Source organism: Sander vitreus, chromosome 2 (genome assembly GCF_031162955.1).
Source record: "Sander vitreus isolate 19-12246 chromosome 2, sanVit1, whole genome shotgun sequence".
NCBI lineage: Eukaryota > Metazoa > Chordata > Actinopteri > Perciformes > Percidae > Sander > Sander vitreus.
The window spans coordinates 23433065-23447074 of record NC_135856.1 but is presented as its reverse complement, the minus strand read 5'-3'; the positions used below and the strand labels follow the sequence as shown (position 1 = coordinate 23447074).

General features: G+C 40.0%; 1 protein-coding gene across 1 annotated transcript; it reads left to right on the top strand.

Annotated features, from left to right (window-relative positions):
* On the top strand, nucleotides 1-5012 carry pla2g12a (phospholipase A2, group XIIA). The gene is made up of 4 exons (XM_078261856.1): nucleotides 1-372; nucleotides 881-957; nucleotides 2179-2344; nucleotides 4288-5012. Exons 1-4 carry the CDS (start codon nucleotides 159-161, stop codon nucleotides 4404-4406), a joined length of 576 nt encoding a protein of 191 aa, XP_078117982.1. The 5' UTR covers nucleotides 1-158; the 3' UTR covers nucleotides 4407-5012.
* Nucleotides 5013-14010: the final 8998 nt, after the last annotated feature.

Here is a 14010-nt window from a genome sequence, read left to right as displayed (position 1 = left end):
ACTATATCCGCACAGCTGCGACAGGTAGCTAGTGAAATGAAAACAACCAGAAGTGAAACTTGAGATGCCACCAAGACAACATTTTCAGGAATAAATCAGCCTTAATTTAACTAATTATCCGGGAAACGCTGGTTTCTGGCTCCGACATTAAGTGGACGATGCACTACCACAGCTGTGTTGTTCTGTTGGCTTTGTATTCTTTTGGATGTCTCCAATGTGTGTCTGCATGCAATCAAGAGCCAAAGACTCCAGACTGGAGGACGACTCTGAAAACTATCCGTAACGGAATACATAAGATTGACACGTACCTGAATGTAGCACTGGACTTGTTTGGTGGCGATGACGGGCTGTGTCATTATAAGTGTAGTGATGGTAAGATACTTCTTTCTTCTTTCTTATATCTTAAAGGTGCAATATGTAATATATTTACTGTATTAAATCCGAAAATTACCACAATGTGTCATCAGATATTAAGGTAACATGCTAAGCTGAAATAGTTACGTGACGGAATGTCTGTTTGATTTGTCAAACACGTGTAACTTATAACATTAATAGTGGCTGTGTTTCATTTATGAGGACTCTTGTGTTGTACATGCTGGCTTACTGGTTGCTCATAGGGCACACCTAAACATCAAGGATATTATTCATACATGCCTTTCCTTGCTATGTCAAGTTAAAATAAAAGAACTATTAAATAGTGGGAGACAAACTTAATGAATGTTGAGTTTATGCAACACTTGGGAGCCACAATATACATTATCGCCCCTTGGGCTGCACAGTAAGCCATTCAATCTTGTGTACTTATGTGGCTATCTCTAACAGCAAGATAACTGACTGTGGCAGAACAAGAAACATCTTCACCTTTGCTCCTCTCTCACAGATTACAAGCCGGCACAACGTCCTGGATACAAGCACCCACCACCCAACGGATGTGGCTCCCCACTGTTTGGATTTCAGGTACTCTGTCTGACAGTGTTTGGAGGGTGGAGATTTCTTACATATATTATAGTTGTTTTTTTTCCCCTGGTCATGCCGATATATAAGCAGTATCAACATATATGTTAGCTGATAAGTAACAAGAAATTGCAGTACAGACACAATTTACTAACAGTGTCAATATTCCATTGACCTAAGAGGATTGTAATAGGATGGGGTCCTTTCTCATACTCTTAAAGTGTGTGCATATCAGAAATGCAGGGTGCTTCTCTTCTTGTCTTTGTCTCTGTCTTAGTCCAAGATTCCAGTAAAGTGGAAAACATCAAGTATTGTGCCTATGCCCAAAAAAGCCAAATACTAGGGCACTTAAGGACCTCATGCCTATTGCTCTCACTTCTTCACATATTATGAAATGACCTGCTCCAATTTTCATGAAGGACGATGCCCTCCTTTACCTGTAACATATGATCTACAGCCATGTGGAGTTATCCGGTACATATGGAATATATAGAATAATGTTCTTTGACATCTCTAGTGCTTTTAACACAATACAGCCACATATTTTAGCAATGCTCCTTAACTGTAACCTGAATAGTTTAACATTCGCATCATCGCATGCATCTTGGATTACCTCACATAAGACACCACCAACACAGGGGTGCCACAGGGTACGGTTTTATCTCTGTTCTTATTCACATTGTACACCTTTCAATTCAATTTATTTATAGTATCAATTCATAATAAGAGTTATCTCAAGACACTTTACAGATAGTGTGGTCTAGTAGGTCTAGACCACACTCTATAATTTACAAAGACCCAACAATTCCAGTAATTCCTTCCTTTGTATTCCAGTAGCACATTTGACTGCAGGTATAGCAACAAATTATGGCACTTGCAAAAATTCTGTGAAAACCCTGCCCTAGTTTCTACATTTCAAATGAAGACATTTCAGCTTACCAAGAGGAAGTGCACAGATTTGTCAGATGGAAACCCACCTGATTCTTAATGTAGATAACATTTAGGAGCTTATTCTGGATTTAGAAAGAAAATAACAACTTGGAACAGTGAATTGTGCCTTGTGTTATTGCTAAAACCTTTTTTCTTCAGATTTTACTAACCAATCACTGAACCATTATCACATCTTTTGAATTAAAGGGAAATGCGTGTCTCCCACAGGCGGTTTCATTTGAATGTCATTCTAAAAACATTATAAAGAGTGACAAACCTTTTTTTTTTTTCCAGTTTGACATAGGAATCCCGTCCATGACCAAATGTTGTAACCAGCATGACCGCTGCTATGACACCTGCGGCCGTGAAAAGCATGATTGCGATGATCAGTTCCAGGACTGTCTCGAGACCATCTGCAGGAATGTGCAAAGGACTCTGGGATTGGCCAAGAGTGTCCAAGGTAAGAGGCTGAGTCAATAGCTGCATCTCAGTTCGCTCAAATTGCATCCCCGACTCCTCCACTTGCCTCCCGTCTTATTCCCTCCCACCGAGGAGGCACAGGGGAGACGCGTAAAAATCATGGGAGAGAGGCAACGAGCAAATGTTTTAGAGGGATGAGACGTCCTTTCCTCTGAAGCGTCACATTAAGGGCAGCTGTAAGGGCAGAGTTAGCAACTCCTTCAGCTGAACAGCTTCCGAGAAGGCTAATCTCGTGTATTCTCGCCTATAGCTCCTCGATGATCCCTCCATCAAATTAGATGCAGAATGAGATGGGATTGAATTAAAAAATAATAGAATCTAGTGATTCATCTCCATGTATTTGGAATGCTAAAATATTACCAAAAAATTGATTGATTTAAAAAAAAAAAAAACTGTCAATAAGCAATCAGTTATCCTGCCAGAAAAAGTCCTTGTGCAAATCAAATTGTAAGGCCGGAAGTTGTTCTGTCCCTCCTCGGTGAAGGCCGTCTCAAAGCTCTCTCAAAGGAGGGACAATCGAGGAGGTATTGGCGAGGGTACACGAGAGCAGCCTTTCCGGAAGCCGTGCAGCTGAAGGAGTTGCTAATTCTGCCCATGCAGCTGACGAATTAAAGGACAATTCCATTCGGTACACAGGCAGGCGCCATCTTGGGAAAACAGTCATGACCAGTCGAACGACGAACGCTGTGCTTGAGCTATGTTACTGGTTACTGGTTACACGGCGTTCGTCGTTCTACTGGTCATTTATACCAAATTGTACTGTCTTTATAAACTGTTTTAATAACCTGTCTGTACACTTACAAAGTTCTCAATGCTTAGGTTTACATGTAGGGACCCTCATTATGCTACCGTGGAAGTGTGGTGCTATTTTGAGCCTTCATGGTGGTGTAGAAATAGCGATTTCTTTTTACTTTAGCATACCCCGACGACTAGCGTTATAAGCTAATTACCGTTTTGCACTAAAACAGGTCACATTCGATTAGCATGAAAAAATATCCCAGAGAACGGTCGACTCGGTACCCATGTGTTCTTAACCCCTAGGTTCATTTTGCACTGGAATTGTCCTTTTAATGTGACGCTTCAGAGGAAAGGACGTCTCATCCCTCTAAAACACATTTGCTCGTTGCCTCTCTCCTCCCGTGATTTCAACACGTCTCTCCCATGCCTCCTCGTGGAAGGGACTAAGATGCGAGGAACGGGAGGCAAGCGGAGGAGTCGAGGAGGCAATTTAAGTGACGTGTGAAGCACCTCCTGTCACACTCACTGCCATGGCTTACTGGGACACTTGAATAGAACACAGCCATTGTTAATGAGAGACACCTGGTTTAGCTGCTGAATGATGCACAGAGAACCCTGTTCCATTGTTAATATTATTATAAACACCTGTGTTTTTCCTACCATGTCACGTCAAAATGCCTAACATGAAAGAAGCCTATATTTTGTACTGTAGCCCCCCTTTGATGTTTGCACTTCAGTGTTGTCACTCGGTCAGCACAGCCAGTTTTTGAACACAAATCTGTATATATAAATGCTGTATATTTACAATTAGTGTTCCACAATAGTATACAATATGATCTAATGTAGGACAGGTATGCCTGAGAATGCAATCTTTCCACACAAATGTAAAGAAAGAAGCTATGCTTTGATATTGAAGAGTCAAATCAAACCTGTCTTGCCACCTGGCTCTCTATGCTAATGTGATTTTTAATTTTATTCTTAAAACAAAAGGAAATTCTGAATGTTACGTTATTCTACAGTAAAATCTGCATTTATCAAAAAATGTCTACTGTATTTAAATGCACACAAAAATGTTTTTGACTCACTTACAGTAGCGTGTTAGCAGGCAACTGTTTTCAAACCAGCTGACCTTTCCCCTGTTGTGCTCATGTTCAACCTCTTGTTCTTTTCTTTCTCTCCTGGCAGCTTGTGAGTCAGCAGTGACTCTGCTGTTTGACGCAGTTATGCACTTGGGATGTAAGCCATACCTGGACAGCCAGAGGGAGTCTTGTGTGTGTCAGTATGAAGTGAAGAGGGAACTGTAACACCGCCACAGGAGCAAGACCGTAGACTTATTCAGAAGCACAACACTGACAAGGATGCCAGCAATAAACTTTTCTCTCCGACTTGTAGATTTTCTCAAGGACAGAGCTGCACTGACAAGTGTCCATCACATCCCTTTATTGGAGTTTGGAAATGTAGACATATATTAGACAAAGTGAATGTGAAAATACCTAGTGGACAGTTAATATCTTTCCTATGCAGTTAATTATTTATATTTTGTTAATACTGTGTGATGTGTTTGTCCTGTGATGGACTGGAAACAGGGTGCTCAGGGTTTCCCTGGCTGTTGGATGCTTGGGTAGCACTTTATTTTACGGGTTCGTAAATTCCTAATAATTCCCTAAGAAGTTTTGTGGTAATGATTATGGGTAAAACAAAGACAATGTAAATGGAACTGTTCTCTCTGGAACCCAGCCACAGCTTTTAAACTCAGCACAACAAACTAAACTGACTAAGTCAACAGTGTAAGATCTTTGTTTTATTTTTTTATTTTTCCTGTAATTACAACCACATTTATATAGTTCTTTCCAGGAAACCTTCAATAAATTATAAGGAAAAAATGGACCGCAAAATAAAACATTACCCCCCCTCCCATAACCCTATTAGGAACATGTGATGGATAAGTAAGACAATGACTTTCTACAGAATCTTAAACAATTGTGGTTTTACCTTTTTAAAATTTGTAAAATAATTGTTAAATATCACATGACAGGGAATGCACTGTTGCACTCCGCTGATGCCAATTTGATAACATGGTGGAGAAAACCTGTCATAAAAAAAAAAGAAACATGCTTTTATTGATCATTTTGTGTATTAGTTATCCTATACACTTTTATAGAAACAGTAAAAGTTTATTGTAAGCAGCATCCAGAGTGGAGTCTAGGGACCACTGTGGGTCTGTGACTCAGCGCCCATTGATCCCTCTTCTAAAAGATTACAGCTTTTCTATCATTTATTTGAAGTTGATGAATAAAAAGCTCACTGAAAAAAGTCTGGATGTTTAGCTATCCTAATCTTTGGCTGTACCAACCCTAGTCTCACTGTTATTGTTCATGATTGATCATATCCCTGTACTTGAATGTTTTATGAGTCACTGTTTTTATGAGCTATTCACAGACCCCATGAATCGGCCAAGAAGGAGCTGCAGCACCTTGCCTGGAACAGACCTGGGAGTGAAGTCGCTGATGAGCGACTCGTGGCCAAGCCTTGACCCATGGGGCCCACCTCCCACAGGAATAGGCATTTGGGTCAGGTGCATTTTTTTCTAGGTACCTGCCTCTAGCTTTTAGCCTCTTTCCCTATTCATTGCATTGAGAAGCAACATCCTTGTGAGGGGCTGTCGGACAGGTGTGGGGATACTCGGCCCCGAGTCGACTGAGCGCCTCTGTTTTAGAGATCTCTGAAGATCAAGAGAGTCAACACTATACGCGTTGCTAAGAGGAAGGCTGACTTTTGTTTGTGCCAAGGCCAATGCCTAAACAGCAGATCAGAGTATCCACTCGTTGTGGCGTAGTGGGGGTGCTCCAAAGGATAGCCTACCCCCTAGGTACAAGTAGTCTACTGCGTGGGGACTTCACCACTCACAAGGGCAAGAATGGAGAAAGCTGGAAGAGTGTGATTAGGATGAAATGGCCTGCCTGATCTAAAACTGAATGGTGCTTGTTATGGGACTTTCGTGTTCGTCATGGTTTGGCCATAACAAACACAATTTTCGAGCAGCTAAGGGTATGGGGTGATTTAAAAATATAGGCTACTTGGTACCAGAACACTTTAGACCAAAGATTTGATCGACTTTTTGGTCATATCATCAGACCTGCCGGCCTGTGGCCATATGTCTTGGACAACCATGTTAGAGAGGAACAAAGCTGTCAACTGATCACCACCTGGTGAGATAGATCACGTGGTAGGGGAGACTAGCCTACTGGACGGACCGAGAATACTTGGGGACAGATCCCCGTAAACCCAAATGTTTAGTGAGGATGAACTAGGAATGTCTGGCTGAGGCCCAGCTGTCTCTAAAGTCTTTTAACTCCCTGAGGTCACCTTAGGAAAAATGGCATCTTGTGAGTTGTGGTCAAAAGGTTGTTGGTGTCTGTCGTGGCGGCAACCCCGGAGGAGGAAGTCAATGTATGACGCTGATATTAATATATAAAAATATCACAGACTTGACGTTGAAACTGGTTTATCATCGGTCACGTGACCGCGTCTAATTATCCACACAACTGCGGCAGGTAGGCGCTTACCTGCTAGGTGATAGGTAGTGAAATAAAAACAACCAGAAGTAAACCTTGAGATGCCATCAAGACAACATTTTCAGGAATAAATCAGCCTTAATTTAACTAATTATCCGGGAAACGCTGGTTTCTGGCTCCGACGTTAAGTGGACGATGCACTACCACAGCTGTGTTGTTCTGTTGGCTTTGTATTCTTTTGGATGTCTCCAATGTGTGTCTGCATGCAAACAAGACTCCAGACTGGAGGACGACTCTGAAAACTATCCGTAACGGAATACATAAGATTGACACGTACCTGAATGTAGCACTGGACTTGTTTGGTGGCGATGACGGGCTGTGCCATTATAGGTGTAGTGATGGTAAGATACTTCTTTCTTTCTACTGTTTCAAAGTAAACAATTGATTTGTCAAACACGTGTAACTTTTACCATTTAATTGTGGCTGTGTTTCATTTAGGAGGACTCTTGTATTGTACATGCTGGCTTACTGGGGGGTCGTCCCTATGTTCCAACCATACAACACATACATCTCTTGATATAAACTAAAATTGTAAGAGATTGGAAGAAAATACAAAAAAGAAATCTGTCCAGCCACTGCAGATATATCAATGTATAAAGTAAAAAAAATTGTCTTGCCCACACATTTTAAGGCATAGGTTTTAACATCAGTAGACTATAGCTGTAGGTGGGTGATTTGGACATATTGACCTAGAGAAAACATACATTGAACATTTGATTTAGGAAAAAAACGTTGCTGAGAACACTAAACCATTTGAAAGGTATTCTTAATGAGTCATAAGAGGATATTAAACTGGGGATAGACCCTGGGAACATATAGATATGCTCCCCTTACCTAAACATCAAGGATAGTATTCTCTTACCTGTGCTTTTTTTCCTTGTTATGTCAAGTCGAAATTGACTTGAATGAATGTTGAGTTTATGCAAGACTTGGGAGCCAGTAGATGTCAATTATTTTATTTTTTCCTTGAGCAGCTCAGTAAGCCATTCAAATGTGTAGGTACTGATGTGGCTATCTGTAACAGCAAGATATGTAACTGCAGCTGAACAAGAAACATTTTCATCTTTGCTCCTCTCTTACAGGTTACAAGCCGGAACCTTGTCCCGAATACAAGCCCCCACCACCCAATGGATGTGGCTCCCCGCTTTTTCAATTACAGGTCTGACAGAGTTTGGGAGGATGGAGGTTTTTTTTACATGTCTGGGACAAGCAAACTTAATTTAATTAATATTTAGGCCTATACCTTCTCTTTTCATTTAAAAAAAATATTTAATTTACATATTATTCATATTTTGTATTGTAAAATGTTGTATTTTGTGTTTGTGATTAATCTTGTAGTACTTTTTTATTCTTACTGTCTATCGTGATGCACCAAGATACCAAGGCAAATTCCTTGTATGTAAAAACCTATATAGCAGCAAATCTGATTCTGATATATTGTTACCAGATGTTCCAATATTAATATCGGCATTGGGCTAAAAAATCCAGTTCATCAGTCGGGCTTCTGTAAAAAAAAAATATTAAACAATACTAAATGCTACACAAATAACATCCTTAATTTTGTAATTTGTTTCTCGCACATTTGAACAGCAGTGGTTCTCTTTTGAGATTGAGTTATATTTTATTTACAGTATTATTCAAAATGAATGTACGACCAGTGTATTGTGTGCTTTGTCATTGCTGAAACTTTATATTTCAGATTTTACTAACTACTTAATGAATGAGTTAGTCACTCCAAAATACATTATAAAGAGTGACAACCCTGTTTCCCCCAGTTTGACATAGGCATTTCTCTCATGACATCATGTTGTAACCAACATGACCGCTGCTATGACGCCTGTGGCCGTGTGAAGCACGCCTGCGATGAGCAGTTCCGGGACTGTTTCAAGTCCATCTGCACGAATGTGCAAAGGACTCTGGGATTGGGACTCGGGGCACTGTTTGGCAGTGAAACTGAGAGGCTTTGCACACAGGGCAAGTATATTTTATCAATCAGTTCACTTCCATTCACAGTTTTAATTTTTTTTTTAAAATGTTATGCCTTTATTATTGACAGGACAGTTTAAACTTGAAAGGGGAGAGAGAGGGTGAATGACATGCAGCAAAGGGCCGCAGGGCGGAACCGAGCCTCTATATATGGGCGCATGCTCTACCAGGTGAGCTACCCAGGTGCCCCACAGGTTGTTTTTTGTTCTGAGAGTGGTGATTAAGAGTTCTTTTTAGTTTTATTTTTTACTTATTTTAAAAATGAATAGAATCAAGATGTATCTGTATGTGTTTGAAATGTTAAAATACGAACAAAAAAATTGATTTAAAAAACTGTCAATAGTCAATAATCCGGGCAGAAAAATCTTGATTTAGCCAGGTGACTAAATCAAATTATAAATATACAATTGCACTTATTTTTCTTTTCGTCACACTGTCACACTTTCATGGCTTACTGGGACACTTTAATAGAACAGAGCTATTGCTAATGTTATTAGTAACCCTGGCTCCACAACACAATATAATCTAAGTGCACCTAAGAATGCAATCTACTTAAAAAGTGGTGGACTATGGCAAATCTTTAGCACAAAGTTTAGGAAGGAAGCTATCTGCTTCAGTGGTAAACGTTTGTAAATAAACAAAACAATATGTACATCTTATAAAATGAACAAATCCATTTCTGCTGTAGTTCAAGGATAAGCAGGAAAGTTACAGGGCGTACTTGTGTTTGTGAAGCACGGTATGACCAGCTGAGGGCAAGATGGAGCTAATTTTTGAACACCGTAAATCTGGATACTGTAAAAAGCCTAATTGACAGTTATTCTTCAATATTGACTCACATCAAGCTTGCCCGGTCAGTCATAAATGAAATTAGTATCTATAGAGTACAGAGTCTAATTAAACTTGCCTTGCCACCTGGCTCTCTATGCTGGTGTGATTGTGCACTGTAAGAAAAAATATCCGTAGAAAAAACATGGCAGAAAATTACCAGTACGTTTTCCGTTAAGTTTACGGACGTTTCTGTTAATCCAAATACGGAAAATTCTGTATATTTGCAGTATATGCTCTGTACCTTGACGGATGTTTCCGTTGATCCAAATACGGAAAATTCTGTATATTTACATATGCTCTGTACCTTTGACGGATGTTTCCTTTGGGTAGAAAAGGTGATCAGGATTTTCCTTAAAGAATTTTGTGATGCCAGAGATCAACTGTACTGGATCTTCACCTGGTTGAATCTCTATTCTTTTTGAGCAAAGGAAGATGCTCTTTCCTTTTTTTTTTGACAATTCCTCTGCCAGCTTTGTTTGCACTGGAAAGCCAAGGATGTACATGTGTGATGAAACAGGTGAACAGCTTCAAAAAGGAAGGGCCACCCTTCCAAAACTGTGTTTTAAAGTGCATTCTTGGTTGATAGTTGCACGCTGGATGCAATATGTTTCAGCCATCAATTTTTGAACACATGACTCCTGAAGATGATGGGTTTTGAAGGTACTTTTCAATTCATCTCGTTTCGATTCCAGTTGTGCTGCACCCTCAATAGCGGGTTGCCACGCCACACATCCATAGCGATCTGAATGTGTGGACATTTTCCTCATTGCATCCTCTGCTGGCCTCTTTGCTGAACTGACCGTGAATGACGAGATGTCTTTGAACATTTACAACTCAGGTTTTCTAGCTGTATAAAGAGAGCATCATATCCTGTTCCAATGACTTTAATTCCATTGAGCTCTATGTCTTGGAAAGAGCAGGGAAGCATTGCTTTACAGTCTTCTTGGCAACATCCCACAGCTTTGCTCTTCCAGGCCTTCCATGCTCTTTACTGAGTACATCATCAATGACTATACGAACCAGCTCTCTTCTCTCTTTAGGCTTTGGTCTTTTCTTTTCACTTAAAGTAAGCATAAGGTTTGGGGGCATTTTGTGCCATGGTACAGCATATACCTCCTGGGATGGGGAATACTCCAGAGGACCAGATGTAGGAGGTGGTGTTTGGGGTAGATTGAAATTTTGTGGCAGAGGTTTTGAAGCAGGCCAAGTGCAGCCTGTGACTCTAGGAAAAACATAAATCGGTAACACTTCACTTGAAGGTATCTACGTAAGAGTGACATGACACTGTCATGACACATGAACCCTAACCCTAACTTGTCATGACAAAAACCGAATGACACTTAATGAGCGAATCGTTATGTCATAAATGTTTATGACTTGTTTATAATGTTTAAGACACGTTTATGACAGTGTCATGTCACTCTTATGTAGATACCTTGTGTCACAGCTGCTGCTGCCTTGATGTATTTTTAATGCCTCATCAATGAACATTTTTTATATCTTTCAGACATGTGCCTAGTTTCTAAGAAAGTACTTTTAACATGAACTATGAAGGATCTGATGTGATTCAGTTTGAAGATAAAGTGGGCTCAAAACCACAACATCAAGTTTTTTTTTTATACAATTTTTAGCAAGCTTTAATAACTGTGGGCAAACTATTTTAGAAATGTATGACATCTAGTAGTATACAACAATACCAGATGCCAAGGCCATGTGATATCCACAAAGATATAAATACAGACAGTAAAAGGATTAGGGTCAGAAATCTGAACACTTACCTGCGCTGAAGACTTGAATTAGTCTTCTACACTGAATAGGAGGCAGAACTCCATCGACGTCCTCTGTCTTGACAAAGTTAAGGTCATCTACACAGTTTACTCCAATCATCTCCAGTCTAGCCATGAGTGAGTCCATCAGATCACTACTAAGTGATGGCAAAGCTTTCTGGACCAGTTCTTTTACAAGATCCATAGTGGCATATGCTTAAGTGGAATGAGTAACCTTGCATCTCTGTGGTAAAAAGAAAGTAGAGCATAATCATTAAGCTTGTCTAGATTTTTGCAAATGAGCATATCTGAACTCTTTTTTTATCAATTTCATAGACTCCAAGCTCAAGCACACAGCTGACAGTTTCCCCCAACAGCAGAAGTAGGACAGTGGTTTAATTTTTAATAAAAATGCTCGCTATTTGCCCCAACTGTTATTCTCCTTTGGTATATCTCAGTAAGACTAGCATACCATTTGCATATGAAGTGCCTCTCACCTGGACTTTATCTGTGACAACTGAGTTACATGAGTTAAGTCCAAAGTCTGTGACTGCTGCTCTGGTGGAGTGGGAAACCTTAACCTGAGGGATAAATAAACTGCCCTGACTCTGATAAGCAATGAAATAACTGATGTCTATCAGCAAGTGACTTTGTCACATTTCTAAAGTTTTTACATGACCTGATGCATCTTTTAAAGTAGCTATGCTTACTTTCAAAGCGCATTGTCCAAGTATGTATGAGTGGACCAAACTGTAAACTCAAGTCGGCATAGTGAAGGAGATAGTGGTGTTTAGGTTGAAGATTTACATGTGGGAATAACTCCTGCCTCATTTCCACATACTCCTCGATCAGTACCTTTATGTAAGCAATCTGAGATTCTGAAAGGCTAGGTGCACAGACAAATTCAGTTAGCTCCCTCAGAAGTAGTATCAGCTGCCATACAGCATTGCCAGCATCTTCAATTTTGTCATGTACTAAAATAGGCAAGAACCTCAATAGCCACCTGTTCTGGGCTGCATGGCCCCAAGCTTTGCCCCATTGCTAAGAACTGCAAACACATTGCTAAGTCATAGTCTATAACCCCCTCAAATATGTCATGTGCTAGACAGGGAGGCAGTCCAGGCTGACACACATGGAAGTGTTTGTTGAAAACACTGTTGCCTTTAATGCCCTGATGCATAGTAACTTCATGGTGACTCTCCAAAAACTGCACAGACTCATTGTAACTGGTAGGATCTCTTTGAGTGACAACTGTGAGAGGGTTTGACTGAAATGCATGTTTTGTGACATGACAGTATTTGCAGGACTCAGCAATACTGACATTTTCTGTAAACCCTCTAATCATGTGGGAGCCCAGCCCGGGTTATCTCCCATTATGCATGCGACAGTACCTTATTCTCAAAGGATATGCCTTTTTCCTCCAGCTCACACAAGTCAGAATCACTGATGCTCTATACAGAGCAGTGCCAACTGTATTTGATCAACAGTTGATCATTGGTGTGGATGTAAATTTGCCAGAGTGACGTAAACCGCTAAAACTTTGTGCTTTTGCTTGGCAGATCCAAGAGGATTAGCTACCTCAAAGCATCTTAAAAAAAGCATCACTTTTAAAGAATCTGGGTCTGAAGAAAACATAGCATTAGATTGAATGACATGCCCGTCAGTGAAATCACGGAGCGTGCCATCTTCAACCAGAGCTGGGTTAAAACTCTGCTGAGCTGCACTTTCATCTTTTAGCATTGCTTTGAGGCTTTGCAGTATTGGTATATAATGATAGTGCCTCTTCTGCCCTCTATCATTGTACCCAAGTGAGATTTCAACAGGCTGAACATAGTTAAAGTGTGTCTTACTGTGTCTGTCTAATATTGCAGACTTCGATGGTGCATAGTTAAAGGACCATTTGCATACAAGGCCTCGTGCATTGGGCTCTGCTCGTATGCACTGTTTCCAAGACGTGTTAATGTCTCTGTTGAAACACCATACTGTTCAAAGTATCGAGATAGTACATCCATTGTGTATTCATGTAGTTCTGAAGAGTTTTCATTTAATTTGCTATCTCTGTAATTGTGGAGGCTGGGACTAAATACTAAATACTACTAAGTAAAACAAAGCTAGATTATCTGTGTAGGCATCTTGCACTTTATCATTGTCAACATCCTTACTTTGGTCTGCATCACTCACATCCATTACATCCGGTCCATTCTCCTCAATATGTGTTCCCTCACCTGAAAAAGACTGTTCTGCAAATTTGCACAGATGATAGGTGCTATCTGGGTGACACCCCACCCTCTGTGATTCCTGGAAATATGAGATGAAAAGGATGTCTTTACATTGAAATTCTTATGACATCCATCAAAGGGATAAGTTACATCAATGCTGATGGGTAGCCTAAATGGGTTCCATTCAGACCTTAACATTTACTGTTATATGTCAACAAGATTCAACAAGACATTTTCACCTGGCTATACCCAATGTTTAGATCTGTTGTGGTATTTATGCAAATTAGCACATACGTAATTAGATTATGCACCGTTTGCCCATGTTAACAATTTCCAAAAACTTGTAATACATTTTTTATTTGTCTTGATGTAATTAATCAACTCAGTAATTTTCATGGTGATATCTAAAGGTTAAAATGTTTACCCTATTCACGTGAGAAAAAGAATGAACAGGTGTATAAATAGGCTATATTTGGGTCTTTTTCTAAACTTTCCCCTAATGGGATTCCTCTGGTTTTTTTTTATTTCCTT

Coding starts and splice junctions, on each gene's coding strand:
- pla2g12a (XM_078261856.1), top strand. CDS start 159: ATGCACTACCACAGCTGTGTTGTTCTGTTGGCTTTGTATTCTTTTGGA. Junction 958..2,178: donor CCCCACTGTTTGGATTTCAG/GTACTCTGTCTG, acceptor TTTTTTTTCCAG/TTTGACATAGGAATCCCGTC. Junction 2,345..4,287: donor ATTGGCCAAGAGTGTCCAAG/GTAAGAGGCTGA, acceptor CTCTCCTGGCAG/CTTGTGAGTCAGCAGTGACT.